At 38.9% G+C, this 18,269-nt stretch overlaps 3 protein-coding genes across 6 annotated transcripts; 1 reads left to right on the forward strand and 2 right to left on the reverse strand.

Moving 5' to 3' along the window:
• Nucleotides 1-549: 549 nt before the first annotated feature.
• LOC113774970 lies at nt 550-2,162 on the reverse strand. Of its 2 annotated transcripts, none has more exons than XM_027319645.1 (2): nt 1,850-2,162; nt 550-1,553 (listed from the first exon to the last, which is right to left on the reverse strand). In XM_027319645.1, the coding sequence occupies exons 1-2, from the start codon at nt 2,021-2,023 to the stop codon at nt 975-977; spliced, it is 753 nt and encodes a 250-aa protein (XP_027175446.1). In that variant the 5' UTR covers nt 2,024-2,162; the 3' UTR covers nt 550-974. The 2 variants fall into 2 exon arrangements, with proteins under 2 accessions (XP_027175446.1, XP_027175445.1); XM_027319644.1 differs by having other exon boundaries at nt 550-1,559.
• A 3,195-nt stretch (nt 2,163-5,357) lies between these two features.
• LOC113776380 (vacuolar-sorting receptor 1-like) lies at nt 5,358-11,510 on the forward strand. The gene is made up of 12 exons (XM_027321524.1): nt 5,358-5,994; nt 6,673-7,365; nt 8,147-8,235; nt 8,334-8,403; nt 8,506-8,589; nt 9,053-9,129; nt 9,219-9,300; nt 9,428-9,510; nt 9,693-9,759; nt 10,639-10,767; nt 10,945-11,051; nt 11,175-11,510. Exons 1-12 carry the CDS (start codon nt 5,685-5,687, stop codon nt 11,271-11,273), a joined length of 1,890 nt encoding a protein of 629 aa, XP_027177325.1. The 5' UTR covers nt 5,358-5,684; the 3' UTR covers nt 11,274-11,510.
• A 704-nt stretch (nt 11,511-12,214) lies between these two features.
• On the reverse strand, nt 12,215-16,247 carry LOC113775425 (protein FATTY ACID EXPORT 3, chloroplastic). 3 transcript variants are annotated; one of them, XM_027320298.1, is made up of 8 exons: nt 15,685-16,247; nt 14,828-14,930; nt 14,537-14,797; nt 14,183-14,350; nt 13,476-13,522; nt 13,327-13,364; nt 12,862-12,964; nt 12,215-12,648 (listed from the first exon to the last, which is right to left on the reverse strand). In XM_027320298.1, the coding sequence occupies exons 1-7, from the start codon at nt 15,931-15,933 to the stop codon at nt 12,874-12,876; spliced, it is 957 nt and encodes a 318-aa protein (XP_027176099.1). In that variant the 5' UTR covers nt 15,934-16,247; the 3' UTR covers nt 12,215-12,648; nt 12,862-12,873. The 3 variants fall into 3 exon arrangements, with proteins under 3 accessions (XP_027176099.1, XP_027176098.1, XP_027176097.1); XM_027320297.1 differs by having other exon boundaries at nt 14,537-14,927; XM_027320296.1 differs by having other exon boundaries at nt 14,537-14,930; nt 15,685-16,245.
• Between the last annotated feature and the right edge of the window lie 2,022 nt (nt 16,248-18,269).

Consider the following 18,269-nt stretch of genomic DNA (forward strand, 5'->3'; position numbering starts at 1 on the left):
CACACGCCTCTACATGGTCAATATCATGATAAGGTGATTAATTAATTACTTTGCTTATTAAAGGTGCCGTATTAATACTTGTAACACTACAACGACTACTGGATGAATACTAAATAACATTTTGCTGAACTAAAATGAAATAGCGCTTTCCTTTCTAGCATAGTCCGTACCGAGGTTGGCACCATGGTTCAAAGTCGCGGTCCGGATCGTTCCACATTGATTTCAGTGAGACGTAAATTTTGAAGCATTTAATATTCTAAAAAGTGTGAATAATATTTAAAAGTATGTTCAACAAAAATAATAAAAAATTAGAAAAAAAATCAGTAAAATGTAAATTTTCTAGTTGACTCGGAATGATTCGACCGAGACTATTCGTATTGGAAGCTTTTTGATTGAGTTCTTGGCGAGTCAAGTATCTCGGAATCATCTCATCCCGTTATCGTATCGGAGATATCATTTTCGGTGACAACTCGGCCAAGACTTTGAACCATGTGGTTTGGAGGCAATTCATGGCAGCTGAGTATCTAACAGAAATCATCGAGCGTAGCGTGCGTGCCAGCATGAATTTTATTACCACTACTATCAACGGACAATTAATACATTTGTGTCCTCTCACCAGCGACCAGACCGTAAAATTAGTACAATCAATCATATGCCTTTCCCATTGCCCTCCCCCTTCCTTTCAATGATTCCGAAAATCATTCCTCGACTCTTGAATCCCTGCTACGATGTATCTCATCTTTCAATGATCAACAGACGAGTAAATTTGAGTTTTTTGATACCCAGATAGATATTCTCCTTAATTTAATTACATAGCCACCTTGGTCTCTAAATTTGGATTGGCATGAAACTTTAAATCTGTATGGTTACTACTAGCGATTATTGATACTGTAAAGAAGAAGGCTCTTCGCATGGATACAATACGAATACACTCACTCGGTAGTCAGTACTAGTAGTGACTGAGTAGAGAGGTACTAGTTGTTGTTGATTTTGGAGGATAAAGATGTGGCGGGAAAGTCATGCTCGTAGAGTGCCCCAAGAAGGGCCAGAGAGGAGAGCGCCGAAGGGATAGGGCCGAACATCACCCACAAGAGTAGGGGGAAGGTGATGCACAGGACCCGGTTCCCCACCACTGCCAACCTGAACCCTCTCTCCATGATGCTCCGGGTGTACTCCGGGTCCGGGGAGGACGACAACTCCCTGTCCATCCCCAAGGCGTTCACCAAGAAGTTGGCATCGATCAAGCACCCAAGCCCCATCGCGCTGCACAAGAAGCTAGCCAACAGCAAGAAGGACGCCGACCCACACTTGAGTGCAGCGATCTTCCCCGAATGTAGCCCCCCCAAAAGTATACTACTACTGCTGGTGCTGGAATATTGCGGTGGCTCGTGAAACCTCAGGCTCGGGAGGAGGTGATTTGCTCCGTTGAAGGAGTTATTGGCGAGAGCCGCCAGGCACAGGCTTATTGTAATGGTCACAATAGCCGTCAGTATAGTCGCCATTAATGTGTTTCTCAGACTTTGCACGGCCAGCATCCCCTTCTTCTCATCTCCCTGCACCTTGGAAAAGAACCCAACCCAAAAAAAAATAACAAAAATGAGTCCTGACAGACTATATATAGTACACAAGTACTACAACTTCACTCGCTAGCCAGTATTAGATAGAGCAGTAAAAAAAAAAATATATATATATGGTACTACCTCACGTAATGGTTAAATGAGTGAGTGACAAAAAAATAACTAGCAAGCACGGGATGATATGATAACTCTCTAATAATCCTCCTGATAGTAGCAGTAGCAGTAGCAGTAGAAGTTGTTTTGGGAGTATATACTAAATAGGTTTTGCTTGCCTGGTTGAGCTGTTGCAACCAAGATCTTCTTTTGATGGAGTTGAGGCCTATGGTGGCAAGACAGGGTTTATGCCTCAATCTGTGCCAGAGATAAGCGTGGTAGCCGATTGTAAGGAAGAGGGTTGTGGGTACTAATATGACATCCAACAACAGTATCACTCCGGCAGCTCCCATGTAGATGTAGATGCGCGTTACGCTCTAGTAGGAGTATTTATGTTTCTTGCAGAGGCGGTCCGTCCGTGAAATGGAGAGAAGGGACAGCAGAAACGTTGATTAGCCAGCCGCTTCCAGTTTTCAGCACATAACACATTCATTCATTCATGGATTGATAGTTTAGTTGAATTAGTAATGCCACTTTATATGGACGCCTCACACCTCAAAGTCTCCATCCAAGTGTTAGGTCACTTTCTTCTTCTTATTATTCTTTTAATTTCGAAAAATCGTGGTGGCAGTTTCAAGTTTGGTTTGGTGGACATTGATTAATGGACACTCTCTACTCTACACATCGTGGAATCTGATTAAATCTGGAATTTGCTTTTTCTGATGATACGTACGAGCGGACCCGCACTGCCCTCCCTGGTGCTGCTGTAGCCACTTCCCTTTCCAATAGAAGAAGAAGAAGAAAAAAAAAACGTACCAACCCACCCGAGTGTCAGTGTCAGTGTCAGTGTCAGTGTCGTGTCAGTATATATATATATATGCACTAGCCATCAGATGATCACACACGCACTATTGACTATTGAGTATTCTATGCTGTTTATTTCTCAATGCGTACTGCTACTATAACTTCACAAATTGTCCTATTACTAATTCGCACTGCTTTGTAGTATTAATTACTAGTAATACTTATCACTAGCTCCTTGAGCACTGCAGTTGTCATTCTACCGCCAGCCAAACTAGTATACTCCTCCTTTTTTCTATTCTTTTCTATAGGGTGTGTTTGGATTGAAATGTTTTGAAATAAAATGATTTGCTTCACAAATTTCAATCACCTTTTTATCTTCCAATCACCTTTTTATCTCACATACATCAAATCATAAAAAGTGTTATAGTAATTATTTCAAATAAATCATCCAAATAAATTCTTATCCAAACAAACCCTATGTCTCCCATGAAACTGATTTTTTTTTTTTTAAAAAAAAAAAAAAAATCTACATAAATAAATTACTGCTTATGATTAATCTACGTAACATTTCAGCAAATTATTTTTTCTATGTTTTAATATTAATAACTCGTTACCCACATATGTGTCTTATATCATCAAGTTTTACTACAAAAGTTGAGTAAAAACACATATGTGGGTGTCGTCTACACTGTCTGTATATAAAGAGGGCACTTGAGTTAGGATTTGGTGTCAACATTTTCTAAAGCAGAACCATCCCGTGACTGAATGTGGACTCTTGCTTTTGAAGGGTTATCACCCTTCAGTAGTGCCTCTGTCTAGTCAATTATTATTAGTCATTTGGCCCATTCAACATCAAGAATACAACAGATTTCTTCAAAGTTAAAAAACGAGAGCCACTAAAAAAAAACAAATCAAAGAAGAAAAGCAGAAGTTGCGCTGGTGTGGTGACGTTGACGTCGTTCCACGTGCACCCAAAATGGTTGCACGTTTTTCATGGCTAAGTGTTGTGGTCCAAATATCTCGCTGGTAGCCTGCCATCATTATTTATATGTTTTAATTAATCATTGATGATTAGGGTATGTCCTGAACACTACTGTTGTGTTCCTTCTCTTCTATTCTATGCCTTTTTTTTTTTTGTGAAAGCCAGAAACTAAAACTGGAATGCTAATAATGCTTATTATTAGTACCCGTAATTGCGAATCTCATACTCACACTCCCAGTCAGCCAGGTTAAGAAAGGTGCTACCATAAGTAGTAGTATATATCATCGTGATATGGATAGCATTACATCGTACACTAATTTTACAAATGGCAACTATTTAGAAATTATCAGCCTCACTTTCGATTTTCAACCTTGGCGCATGCTTTACCTGAAAATTGATGATGATAGGAGAAGTCAAAATAACTTTTGTACTTGCATTTCTTAAAGTTTAATCTACTCTCTAATCTATTGCTTGGATACTTAGTATAAAAATGAGATAATTTTAGAAATCTCCCTTGAGGTTTCTGAAAGTCTCACTCCCCTCCCTGATAGAATACTGGATCCCATTTCTTACATCATCATCATGGATGAAAAGATTTAAATACCTGCACAAGGTATTTTGTAATTATCTGGACAAATTTAGTCAAGTTAGTTATTATAAATATGGTTAGATTCCTTTAATTAATATCTAGAATGTCTGTCATGAAGAAAAATTCAAGAGCCACTTGGTGATTGATGCATGGCTTAGAAAGCTCCCGGTACAACAAGTCACTTCAATTAGTCTCTGTAAGCAATTGTTGATACATGGCAAAGAAAACTTCATACATGGTATAAAAAGCTCTGGATTCTCACAGTTGTTGAAGATTCGATGAGCTCTTTCAACCTCTACCAGTTTAGTCTTTAAGAATTTTGAAATTTTTCAATATTCCTTGACAGCCTATGTTGATATAGTTGTTGTTTGTGTATGGTAAATTATGCTTAGCTAATTTTCTGTTTCTCGTATGACTTGATCTGTCAGGTCTCTACCAAATTATTATGCTTAGTTGATTCTATATGTTTCTTGTGTAACTTGGGTTGCTTCATATGGTAAGATGCCAAATCAGTGTGCTTAGCTCACTCATTCATGCATGCTCTATAAACGCGTGAGAGGTTACAAATATGCTGATTTGTTATTGAAAGTTATTATTATTTGCCTTTTACCTGTAACTTCACTAATGCAAGACAACGGAGGCATTTGTAGTATCAAATTGTTTTCTCTCTCCATTTTCCATTTTTTTTTTATTGTTTTTATTTTTTGAATCGGGTTGGATTTGAGATTGTCTATTTAGTTTTAGGAGAAGTTTCTAACATTTTTTTCGAAAGCCTCGAGGAGGGGAATGAGACTATTAGAAACATCGGGGAGGGGAGGTTGCTGAAATTATCCCTACAAAAGTTTGGGGAAGTAGAGTGCAAATGGGTAACAGAGAATCTCCAGTGCCAGGCGGTAATTGATTCGATTGTTAGTTGGATTACAAAATCGATGGATTTTAACTCCATGCCCAGTACTACTAATGATTTGTTTTTATTTTATTTATTTTTGGGTGTCCAGACAAGAAATGATTCCTTAGCAAAGAAGAAGCGAGACTAGACTTTTCATTTTAGTATACATATATTTTTTTATTTTTGTTTTTGTCCTGCGAATGGCGACAAGTGGCCAAGTGATAGATTATCCTCTTCCTCATCATCGAAGGGGCTGCTCGTCTCCTACGTAGTACTGACTTGTTCCCATCGACGGAATAAGCAACTTAAGGAGTAGTCCCAACTTCCTCTGCCCCTCTACAATTCAACTCTCCCCAGTCCCTTCTCTTTTCATTTTATTCCTTCCTCCCCTCGTTCGTTTGCTTTTCTCGTCGCAGGACCGCTTAACCCTTTTTTTTTTTTTTTTTGTTCTTCTCTCTTTTTTATTTCCCCCACTTCTTCCCTTTTTTAAGCCTCAGAAAATTCAGCGCAAAATTATACTTCTCAACTGGGTTGAGTCATCAAGGATTTGATCTTTATACTGAATCGCCGACATTTCTGATCTGGGTTCGCATCAAATTGGCCTAAAGCTCGATACTTTGGTTTGTGATTTATTAGGTTATCGACCTTCTTGATATTTTGGGTACTGCGACAAATACTAACAAAGAAAGCATCGGATTTGATCCGGGGTTTTCGTGTTTTTAAGTTTGGCGTCTTTTTCTGGAATCGACGATGATGAGGGAAATGCTAGGACGCTCTCTTGTTGTGTACTTGTTATGGTTTCTATTTTTGTTGGGGTCTTGTTCGGGGAGATTTGTCGTGGAGAAGAACAGCTTAAAAATCACCTCACCCGACTCCCTGAAACAAGTTTACGAATGTGCAATTGGGAATTTTGGGGTCCCTCAGTATGGAGGAACCATGATTGGTACTGTGGTCTACCCTAAAGCTGATCAAAAGGCTTGCAAGAGTTTTGATGATGTCGATATCTCCTTCAAATCCAAGCCTGGAGGCATGCCCACTTTCCTTCTCGCTGATCGAGGGGGTGAGCCAGCTCTTTTTTCTTGTTTCAGTTTTACCCTTTTTTTTGTTTTTTATTTTATGTTGGGGGGGGGGGGGGTCGCCTCTCAACTTCAATTTTCTTCTTTTCGGATGAATAACTCCATTATGTCTGATTATGTTTGTGGGAATTAAATTTTTTTTGTTGGTGCGCTTTTGGTCATTGTTTTTGAATGATTTATTTCTATTTTACTTTTTGAGTAAACGGCCTCGCTTGCGGTGCTGCATAGAGTAATTGCAAAAGTCAAACAAACTTAGTGAGTGCATGCGATGTTCAGAGAGTACTAAGAATGAAAGATTATGATTCAGCTTCCAGCCAGATAATTTAGTCATCAAATGCCACTAATTTCCTGTTACTTTGTAGCTTATTTATCTCATATGCACATGTTGATGAATGAATTGTGAACGGAGCGCTGATTGCACCAACGGATGTAAATAATGTGCGTCCCCTTATTTGTCTGTTTCATTTTCTGTCTTGTGTGTTTTGGTACAGATCTGTTATTACAGTGTAAATGTGCTCAGGTTGTTCTTAAATGGCCTATCTTTTGCCATGATAAATGCTTCAAACAAAAATTTACGATGTAAGAAATAATGCATAGTATTTCTAGTATTTACCTTAGAATTCTCCTTATGTTTTCCCTTTTTTTGGTGTTGGGTTTCGAAGATTGTTATTTTACTCTGAAGGCTTGGAATGCTCAGAAGGCTGGAGCAGCAGCTATTCTGGTTGCAGACGACAGAGATGAGCCCCTAATTACTATGGACAACCCAGAGGAGGAGGATGCACAAGCGGATTATCTTCAGAGCATAACCATTCCGTCAGCTCTTATTAGCAAATCTCTTGGGGACAAAATCAAGAAAGAACTGTCGAAGGGGGAGATGGTTAGCATAAATCTTGACTGGAGGGAGGCTCTTCCACATCCTGATGATCGAGTTGAGTATGAATTCTGGACAAACAGTAATGATGAGTGTGGGCCCAAGTGTGAAAGCCAGATTGATTTTGTTAAAAATTTCAAAGGAGCTGCCCAGATACTTGAGCAAAAAGGATACACTCAATTTACTCCGCATTACATAACTTGGTATTGCCCTGAGGCGTTTATTTTAAGCAAACAATGCAAGTCCCAATGCATCAACCATGGGAGGTATTGTGCACCAGATCCTGAGCAGGACTTTAGTCGGGGATATGATGGGAAGGATGTTGTTTTGCAGAATTTACGCCAAGTCTGCTTTTTTAAGGTCGCTAATGAAAGTAGAAAACCATGGCTTTGGTGGGACTACGTAACGGACTTTTCCATCCGCTGTCCAATGAAAGAGAAGAAGTATACCAAAGAGTGTGCTGATCAAGTTATCCAGTCACTTGGTAGGTTCCATCAGTGATCATCATTAAGCTACATGTGCTGCTTTTGGATGTGCTTTGATTGCAAAAATCACATATTTTCTGACTTTTGAAGTAGATTTCAAGTGATTCATGTTACTTCATTCAAGTTTCTCTACTGCTTGTGGATTATTGATTCCATTTGCTGTTCTTTTTCGACAACATTGCTGGATCTGAGCCAGGGCCATGTTACTTGAAATTGGACACTTGCTTTTACCTCTAGTAATCTCCATGCGTGAGATGATGGTGCCAAGCATCTTTTATAACTATAGTTTCATAATCTTCATTTGTCTGTTTGTGATATGTATCTATGCAATTTTTAGTAGTAGATTTGTTCGGTTTCTCAGTTTTCTTATTTCATCAGTATCAATTATTTTCAGAAGCTGTTAATTCTTTTTAGGCACTATATTTTTATAGTCCAGTGCAATGAGGAATTAGTAAGCCTTTCAAATTCTAGCTGCTTATTGTGGCTTGGACATGTTTTTTTATCTTTTGTGCTTGCTTATATTCTGGACCTCTGTACAATTTTGATAAACTAGGTTCAAAGCCATCCATTGTTTTGTTAGCACTTACATAGAAGTTTGATTTAGCACATTGCTATGCTTTTCTGTTTATTCTAGGTTCCCAAAGAGAGTGTAATTAGAATTTTGGAGTTACAGAGACCTGAATTAAGTCATCAAATACTGACGACTTATAATGGTCATTTAAGTCCATTTTTAATAAAGTTGATACTGATTTTTACTTGTGCGCTTGTTCTTGGCTGCAGGCATTGATGTTAAGCAGGTAGAGAAATGTGTTGGAGATCCTGATGCAGATATAGACAACCCTATCCTAAAGGGTGAACAGGAGTCACAGGTTCATACTTTTGAGATTTATTCTATCATTTTATCCCAGTTATGTCTGTGGAAAATAATGAATTATCTTGGAATTTTTTTTTGAATTCCTGCTTCCAGATAGGCAAAGGCTCCCGTGGAGATGTGACTATCTTGCCTACCCTTGTCATAAACAACCGGCAGTATAGAGGTATGAATCCTAGAATGACGTCATTACTAAGTTAAGCAGCCGTTTCATAACCTGTTGAGGTATCCGTATAAAACAATCTAACCCTTTAACTTTAACCTGTAGGTAAGCTAGACAAAGGAGCTGTTCTTAAAGCCATATGTGCAGGATTCCAGGAGACCACAGAGCCAGCCATTTGTCTGACTGAAGGTGATCTCCTTTAGCATTTAACTTTTGGGTGCCATTCATTCTTGATTTTGCTTTTAAAGACAATGGAGTTTTTCATTTTATTTGCATTTTTTTGGTCAAGTTTGATCCTCGTACTGATGATGATAATCACTGTTAAAATTTGGTTTGCACCTGTTTTGTTTAATATTGATGCTTATTGTAATCATCTGTAAGAGGACCATTAGCATTTGAGGACACTTTCTCTGATGCTGCTTTGATGGGGAGTAGCTTCTTTTATTTGTTTTTTCTCCTCTTATATTGTTGTAAGTCTTGTTCTTTTTGAAGTTACTGAGTTCAAATTGGTTTGATGTCTGATCAAAGGACTAAATGGTTGGATAATAATGGCGTGAAATATGAGATCACCCAATGATTGAGGATGTTTACAGGATCGGTGGTCTTCTTGACTGGAACTTACTCAAGTATCTTTTTGCTTCTTACCTTGCAGAGATAGAGACAAATGAGTGCTTGGAGAATAATGGTGGATGCTGGCAGGATAAGGCAGCTAATATTACTGCTTGCAAGGTAAGATGCTGTTTGTGGATCCATTGATTGAAGGAGTTGTCTTTGTGGACGTTGTAGGTCCTCTAATTTTTATGACCCATATTTTGTAGGATACTTTTCGTGGGAGGGTATGTGAGTGCCCAATTGTGCAAGGAGTAAAATTTGTTGGTGATGGTTACACTCATTGTGAGGGTAAGACCTATAGAAGTTTTGATATCGTTACATCTAAATACGCATCTTAAGGGACTCATGGCTTAAGCGTTGCATGATTTGTGGGTGCAATCACCATAGAATTGTGTTGTTTGTGTTAATTTAACAGCTTCTGGAGCACTGCGTTGCGAATTAAATAATGGGGGCTGTTGGAAGGGAACAAAGGATGGGAAAACATATTCCGCTTGCATTGTAAGTGGTTCTACCTTTGTTAGCACATGTTCATTACATGATCAGTCAATTGGACTTTGAATTTGTTGTTTTCCCCCTTGCTGTCAATTAAGAAGCAATTTCTAACTTCTATAAAGATATTGGTATTTCATAGAAGTAGAATGTCAAATTTACTATTGCATGTTGTTTTGTCTTTTGTTTAGGATGGACAGACTAAGGGTTGCACTTGTCCACCTGGATTCAGGGGTGACGGAGTTAAAAGTTGTGAAGGTAGGCTTTATGTTCATTTTTTGTACATTGACAGGTTGGGGATGACTCCTTGAAAGGACATTTTGTAACCATTGTTTCGTTCTTGTCTGTGTTGTCATCAACTTAGTGCATTAAAGGCACTTGGAAGTAGATTAACCCTTTTTGCTTGATGTTTTTAACTGCTCCGCATGCGGGGCAGTTGGGGGTAAATAGACCTGGAGCAGAATTATCCTTGTTGTAATGCTTGTTCAAAGCCTCCCTACAAGTCATATGCAATCTGAATTCCCTTGCATTACTTTGTTGTGGTTTATGGATAGTCCTCCATCCTTCTCTTGGTAAGTTTGCTACGCTAGTTCAGAATAACAAGAAAATACTTCAGTGTTGAATCTTCATCAATGGATTTGTAGGAGGTTTGCATGCTAAGATAATAATTGAATTGGTGTCCTTATTTGGCAAAAGGTTGATTTTTTTTTTTTTTTAATATATTTTTTGCATCTAAAAGCTTAACTGTTATAAACGAGAAGCAATTTATGCCTTGTTGAATAACCAGATTACAGTGGGGGCCTGCCAAAGTATATTGGAAAACAAGGATGTTATGGCTATTTGATAATCTAACTAGCTTAGAGCAACTGGAAAACAATCTATCTTGTATTTTGAGGATTTGCAAGTTTTTTGCAATTAAAAGATCAATGTTGCAGTGACAAATACTAATAAGAATGGATGTTTTTGTTAAAGTAGTATTTGAACTGAGGAGCTTATCCATGTGATCCTGTATGGTACTCCTCTTGAGTGTTGATATTTTATGCAACACATTTGCCTTTAATCAGGATTTCAAGCTGATTGACTGACTTTGTGAAATGACATCAGCTTTATTACCGTTAAATATTTCATGTGCTACAGATATTGATGAGTGCAAGGATAGGGTGGCGTGCCAATGTCCAGAGTGCAGATGCAAAAACACCTGGGGTAGTTACGACTGCAGTTGTAGGGGCAGCTTATTGTACATGCATGAACATGACACATGTATAAGTGAGTTCTATATATATATCTTTCTTTCTTTCTTTCTTTTAGTTTGGCAAGCTTTTGCCCATCTCAGGTGGTAATGTTTGAAACTGTATGGAAAGATTTATACTGCTCTGTTGTTGACTCTTTTGATTGTTTTGTGTTTTGTGGAACCTGATCATCGCATTGATTGACAACTTGCAGGTAAAGATGTGAAAACGGATTTCAGCTGGAGCTTTATTTGGGTTATTATCCTTGCTGTGGCTGCTGTAGGAGCAGGTGGATATGCTATGTACAAGTACAGGATCCGGGTATGTGCGAATAACAAATTGTTCTTTGACGGCGGATCGACTTTTTTTTTGTTCTTTTCTTGGGTCGCTACTTGTTCTTTTGACCGTGGTGAAAAGAAATATGATATGATGGTGGTTTTGCAGAGATACATGGATTCCGAGATCCGGGCAATCATGGCACAGTACATGCCGTTGGATAACCAAGGAGAGGTGCCTCTTCATAATCGTCATGGAAATGTGTGATGATGGAGAAATCAGCATTTATTTCTTGAAGGGCCGGCCTACCACTCTCGCTTCTTTCTCCAGTCTTATTGCAAGTATGTATGGTCATATTTTATGTACATGTAAATCCTCACTTTGGGCATAAAATCCCAGTTGGTGAATCGGGAGATTTTCTTTAGTCTTTGTATGCTTATACATTACTTATACATATTAGATGTTGTGATGACTTAATCGAGATTTCAAACCCTCTTCCCCAAACAAGTTTTCAGTACCTTCTGTCTGTTTTCTGTAATCCGATACAAAACTGGTGAAAAATATAGAAGAAGAAGAAGAAGAAGAAAGATGACGACTTGAGGACTGGGTCCGTCTTTTCTAAGCTTCAATGGGCTAGAAAATTCTGGGGGATTTTTGATTTGGTTTAATGAATCTGGTAAAATGAGAGCTGTAGATGATGTAAATCATCAACGTAATCAATTTGTAAATCAGATCATATCATCCCCCCCACACGTTAGCAGCCTAATCGAATAATACTAGTAATTTTGTTTGTACCTTAAAAAGGCAGTGGAATACTCCCATGACGGACGGTGATTTTTCTTCTTCAAGAAGAAGCGTCCTCCGGTCGGTCCAAATTGTTTTGAAGAGACGCCCATTTCTTGCCTACGGCTCAGCACACCGCTTCAGATGGTTCTGCTTCGATTTCTCACTCCCAACGTTTTAGACTAAATCTACAGCACTATTATTATTTATAATAATTTGATGCATGTAAAATAAAAGCATGATTAAAATTTTCCAAATAATGAGGTAACACATGAAAAAACCATTCACCAAGGTTTTTTCTTTTTTCTTTCTTTTTTTTTTTTAAAAAAAAAAAGCATGGTCAAATCCATCATTATCACTCCGATTTATTCAACGCAAGCATTATTTGGAAACATTATGAAGAACCCACTTTTATGAGAATCACGGGAAAAAAGGAAAAAATCTTTCTAGCTTCAGAAAACCTTTTTGTATTATAGCAATCCATAGCAAATAAACCAAGCTTGAAGTAGATTTCAGCTCGAGGACATTAGTTTCTGGACATCCTGATTTACACGCAAAAAGGTAACAAGCCGCTTAGCCGTGTCAGTGTAAGAAAAGAGCATCCTCCATTTTATTTGGGGGGTCAGAGTCGTATTCTCAAGAGCTAAACAAGGCACATGATACGATCACTTGACCAAAGAACCACTCTGTTACTCTGCAAACTCTGTCCACCTTAAAATTATATTCAAGGACGCTGCAACAAGCCACAGTTTATACAGCAATGTTTGGTGTACTATCAGAGCATTATCCAGCAACTTCTGACCGAGAACTCAGTTCCAAATTCCGCTTCGCTTCCTCAACCACATGAAACTGAAGCATCCTGAATGAAAAAGAAAACAAACGATAGCATGCATGTCATTACAATTCGCAAGAAAAGATGCAGCAATCATCAATAATCAACCTCCTTGCTCCATAACTTCAGCTTTTTTTTTTTTTTTTAAGGTTACTTTTTTGGATAGGTCATCTACAACAACATCCAAATGAACCACCTCACATGTATCATATCAAAGTTTGAAATACTATCTGCACTTACCTTGTGAGCAAATTAACTTTCTGTCCCTCTTTCCAAGTTTGATCCTTGTGCTTGCTCGCGATCCATTATAATCCTATAAGCATAGAATGCAACTGCCACACCACTGCATATATAAACTGGTTGTAAAATGTACCTTCTAAAGATAGCAAGATACTACTGACAGAAGTTATTTGTTAAAACTATTTGCAAAATTTGCGAAGATCCCATCCAGTCAATTTTCTTCATTCCACCCACGTTGTTTTTTTACCTAAATATCATGTCTGTAAAACGGAATATTAGTTTTTATAAATTTATCAGTTGATTCAATCATGTGTATCATCCTTCACCTTTCGTAAAACTTAAGGTTGAAGATGACATGAAAGAGCACTAATAATACCACAATCAAGGAACAGGACACAAGACCTGCTTCACAGAAAGTTAGAAATTCCTCCATTATGCTTTAAGAAAAAAGAGAGGATACGAAACCTGACAAACGCTGTGATGAAGTTGGCAATAAATGGTCTCTGCAAGGAACATGAGCATCCATTCAGACATTATACGGGGAAATATGCATTCTCAGAACCTTTAGTCATTTAAGCAATAAGAAGATGCATCAGCAGTGAGTGAGATCTTACACAAAATAGCAAGCGTACTTCCCGTAGAAATAATATTGTACAAATTGCTGCAATCAAATTGAAAAAAAAAAAAAAACACAAGTCAATGCAGCAAATGACGTACTAATAAGTACACACAGTAGAACAACGATCTAAACATTTCTAATGATATTGCCAAAAATACATATCAAATACTTAAAATTTAGCCTAACTTCCCTAGATTCATACACACTGTATGTTTAGAAGAAACAAAAACAGTGTCAACTCCTGCTTAAAATTACATCAAGGAAGATTAGGGAAATGATTTTTCAAAGTGTCATAACCAGAAAATAAAACAGGATTTTTGGGATAGTTCAGCTAAAGAAGATAAAAACATAACAATAGGGAAAAAAGGAGGGAAAAAAAAAAGATAAGTCATTATGCAACACACAATCATCTTTATCAAGACTAAGATACATTTAACTGCCAATATTTAGGCGGATGGATGAATTATGTACAGTCACATTGAAGATCCAAAAGTAGCTAATCTCAGCGAATATACTCTTCCAAATCATTGGGCAAAATTAATTTACTCAAGTCATCCCAGTCGCATGATTAAACTTGGCTCAAAGCAATGCAAAGAGACATCTGACAATATCTAAGCAGTAGTTAAACGTCTTTCAAGTCAAGCCCACAGCAATTGTCTGCTCGGTGACAGATAGATTGAGTTAAAGAAACAATAAACCAACCTGCCTGCCCTTTTAAGGCCAGAGAAGATGATTCTCCTTTCTTCCACGATCTTAAACTTGAGATACTTAGGGCCAAAAGAGTACCACCAAGTATAACACCAAACCTTACAGCAGAGACACTTCCGGTGAACATGAAAGAAAGAAAGCCGCCAGCAGAAAGAAGCGCACCTGGAAAGAGGAAGCGATTTGATCAAGCAGTCAGACGGTTCTGCAATATATCAGCTTAATCCGAGTTTGAAGACCAAGAATAATTTATACTTGAGCATAGAAAATGAGGGGAAATGATACTGTAACTATGGGGACAGATGACATCTGCAGAATAAGCTTTCTGGCAATAGAGATGTAGACGCATACCATATGGTATTCCTAGGTAAAAGTCACGCATTTTAGAAACTTCCTTCAAATCATCAGTGGAGGAAGCAAACGTTTCGACAATGTCCTTTACGGGCTCGGGATAATTGTCAGCAGCATTGGACAGGTATTCCTTACCCTCCTGGCTGATTTCCGAGGCAATCACGCTCAACTCTTGTCTTGCCTTCTCAGCTTGAACTTTTAATTTCTCAGAAGTTTCTTTTAAAATGACCCTAGCTCTGTCAGAGTACACTTGATAAGCTTCTTGTGATACGGTCTGCATCTTGAGGGCTTGTTCTTTGAAAGAAGATAGAGTTTCTTTCCAGGCATCCTGTGGTTCGTCAGCTTCCTTTTCAAGATCATTGGTTTCCTTCTCCACCTCAATGCTTGTAGGCTTCTGGAGAGGAAGATGATCGAAATAAGAAGGACGAAGAGATATAACAGAGACTAGACCGAGTATAGAGAACGAGACAAATATACAAATATATCAAGAACAAAGACGGACAAGTAGTCAAAGCAGCTAGAGGAATGGAGCACAAGACAAAGCATTGAACATTTCTGGAACGGAAAGAATAAATGTGGTTTTTTTTTTTTTTGGATTAAGAGGAGAGAAAAGGAGGGGGGGGGGGGGGGGTTGTTGAGATGCTATTGACTCCTGGGAAGGGGAAGACACCACCTCAGCAAATGCGGTTTTCCTGAGAAAAAGTTTTTTCACAATTAAATGCTTCAGCGTCGAGACTCAAACTTTTAGTGAGTGTTTTGCGAGAACGCCACCCACCAAACCCCCATCCCTACCACATCCCCACAACACACCCAATCCCCCCCCCCCCCCCCCCAAAAAAAAAAAAAAACAAACACACAAACACCGCAAACCCAAAAAAAAAAGAAAAAGAGAGAAGTGTTGTGTGGTTTTTTTTTTAAATATGTTTGGGTGGTTTTTGGTTTTGGTGTGTGGGGGTGTTTTGGGGGGAGGGTATGCAAAACAGAGCGATATGTTTCCTGGCAGTAGAATAGGATAAATTCAAGCATGAAACAGAAACCCGGGCAAAGATCGAATGATGGTGAGTAATAAACTTGGATGGACAAGTTATTTTTTGGTTTGGTTTTGTTTTTGGGGGTGGGGAGAGGGAAAGGAGAGAGTATAGACTGACCGAGGAATCGTCGTGAGAGGCGGTGAAAGAGAAAAGCAAAGCGGGGGGGCGGCGCAACGGAGGAAGTCGGAGGCCGAGCGGAGGCGGCGTAAAGGAGAGGAGTCGGGGAGGATGACGGAAGGCAGGTGAAAGGGAGGGAGAGGGGTGAATAGTGAAGGAAGGCATTGGCGGAGTTGGAGTTGGAGTATAGAAATGGTTAGGTGAAAGGTTAGATATAGGGTGAAGAATCCCTAATACAACTGATTTCATATGCTTTACTATTATTATTATTTTAAGTTTGGGGGGAGGCCAAAAATAAAAAAAAATAAAAAAAATTGTGCTGTTGGCTCCGTCTCTCAGAATAATCAATCTTCTGTAGATGATAACGAGGGTGGGGGTGGGCAGGGAAGGCAGTGGAAGGGAGGGAGGGCACAGCGGTTACTGCAGAGCTGTCGGGGAGGAAGAATCCGTTCGCGGCGGCGCGGCTGCTGTTGGCGGTGGGCTCTCGTATAAAATATAATACTACTCCTCCTCCTAGTAGTAGCGGTAGTAGCGGCAGTGGCAGTAATAGTAGTGCAGTATTTTAATAGCGGTGGTGGAAATGGTACATGCTGCATACTCACAGTCTACCAGTTCCCTAAAACTCATTCTTCATTTTTTTCCTTTTTCCAAAAAAAAAAAAAAAAGTTGTTTGATGGGGCAAATAAGTAGGGGAGAATTTTGGAATCATATAAACGTAGTCGGTGCAACCCACATACATCGCACACCGCACCGGCACCGGTCCGGCCCAATGCCAAACGGCCGATTCTGATTCTGGAGTTCTACGAACACAACGCTTCACTGTAGTATTACTTTTATATTTAAATTAAATTAAATTAAATAAATAAAAAAATCAAATCAGAGCATATGTATCGCTTTGGTGACACGTAACGGAACGAAACCTTTTTTTGTCTTGACTCTGACCGCTTAAATTTTGATTCTAATTTTGTCGACCAAAATGTACAGAGTATTAATTACTACTACTATAATGAGTATTTTCCTCTCGCAGTCCCCAAGTTTTTACTACTGTGTATTATGGATGTTTATTGAGTATTAACTCGTACGTTGTCCTAACCCATTTCTCTCTCTCCTCCATTGCTATCCTTTTATTCTCCTCAACAAACACCCACCCATCTCTGATCTCCCTCCATTTCTCCTCCTTGTTTGCTATCCCCTTTCCCATGCCTCTTCCTCCTCCTAAGCCAATCTGCCTCCTCCCCTTCCTCCATCACTCACAGTACTGTTACTTAAGTGTTTGGCCAGCAAAAACTCATCAACGGCAACAAGGTACTTTAATTGCAGCAGAGGGGTCTTGGGTCTGACTAAAAAAGATGATGATTATTATGGTTTTCCCCTCGAGTGATGATTAATTGGAGTTGGGTATAAATTAATTACCAAGGCAGAGCAAAACAACAACATAAATAGAAAATGAAATTCAAAAAAGAGAGCTAAATAGTAGTATGAATTTTGACCTGACGTACACTTTGACAATACCATCATCATGATGCAGGCATGCTGTTGGTTATGTTTTAATTGCTCAACCACCATAATAAGGGCAGGCTTGCCCTCTTTGCTAATTGTTGTTCTTGCTACACCGATCTAATATTACGCCGCCTCGGATCCTCCGACGTCTCGAGTCCATGCATAAAGATTTGCAAATTTTTTATTATGGCCAGTCTCTTTTGGTCCTTTTCTCCTTCACCTGTGTCCTTTCTTTCCTTTCTTTAGAGAGGAGAAGAGGAAAAGGAAAGAAAGAAAAATCATGTGGAAGGAACAAAACATATATATAGTTTCAGTCGAGCAAGAAAAGCATAAAGTGTCATATATATATTGAAGTTGATATTTGACCAAAAAAAAAAAAAAGCATAAAGTGTCCCTCATAAAACTCAATAATGTACAAGCAAACAAAAAGGAGAAGAAGAAGAAGAGGAGAGAGAGAGGAAAGGAAAGCATATATAAGTGGTGGTTGGGATTTGGGAACCTGCTAGAATCTCTGTGGTGGCTCACGTGTAAAGAGTAAACCGGCCGGAAGGAATTGGTGTCCGCAACAGCCGAATGGTGAACTTAGACACAACAAAGAAGCCGTCGGAATTAGCAGACAACGGCAAGAAGAGAAGACCGGTACGTATCAAAACTACAACAGGGGGTTTATGACTGACCGTCTTTTCTTGACAAAGAAGGGTAAGAGTGCCGAACGGTCGCGCCTAGCCTCCAAAATAACCACATCCAAAAGCACAATTAGGAGGAGGGATAATTTCAGAAACCTCTCATGAAGTTTCAAACTAATTCACTCGACCATCACCTCACCTGAGGAGCATCACCAACGCCTGAAACGGAAAAAAACCTACCCGACCATCACCTCACGTCGATATATATTAAGAGCAGCCTCAAGCTCTAATATATCGGTATTAGAAACAAAAAAAGAACAGATTAATCTCCATAGCAAACTACCACAAACAACAGTTGCAAATCCATTATAAAAAAAAACACTCGCGAGAAGATATCGGTATCTTTTAGTACGTAAGAAGACATAAATAATAGCATAAACCTTCACTCATCAAAAAGAG

Source organism: Coffea eugenioides, chromosome 6, assembly GCF_003713205.1.
Source record: "Coffea eugenioides isolate CCC68of chromosome 6, Ceug_1.0, whole genome shotgun sequence".
Lineage (NCBI taxonomy): Eukaryota > Viridiplantae > Streptophyta > Magnoliopsida > Gentianales > Rubiaceae > Coffea > Coffea eugenioides.

Coding starts and splice junctions, on each gene's coding strand:
- LOC113774970 (XM_027319644.1), bottom strand. CDS start 2,023: ATGGGAGCTGCCGGAGTGATACTGTTGTTGGATGTCATATTAGTACCC. Junction 1,560..1,849: donor GGTTGCAACAGCTCAACCAG/GCAAGCAAAACC, acceptor TTCTTTTCCAAG/GTGCAGGGAGATGAGAAGAA.
- LOC113776380 (XM_027321524.1), top strand. CDS start 5,685: ATGATGAGGGAAATGCTAGGACGCTCTCTTGTTGTGTACTTGTTATGG. Junction 7,366..8,146: donor TCAAGTTATCCAGTCACTTG/GTAGGTTCCATC, acceptor TCTTGGCTGCAG/GCATTGATGTTAAGCAGGTA. Junction 9,301..9,427: donor TGGTTACACTCATTGTGAGG/GTAAGACCTATA, acceptor TTAATTTAACAG/CTTCTGGAGCACTGCGTTGC.
- LOC113775425 (XM_027320296.1), bottom strand. CDS start 15,933: ATGAAATCAGTTGTATTAGGGATTCTTCACCCTATATCTAACCTTTCA. Junction 14,931..15,684: donor CCTCTCACGACGATTCCTCG/GTCAGTCTATAC, acceptor CTTCCTCTCCAG/AAGCCTACAAGCATTGAGGT. Junction 12,965..13,326: donor TTCATCACAGCGTTTGTCAG/GTTTCGTATCCT, acceptor TTATATATGCAG/TGGTGTGGCAGTTGCATTCT.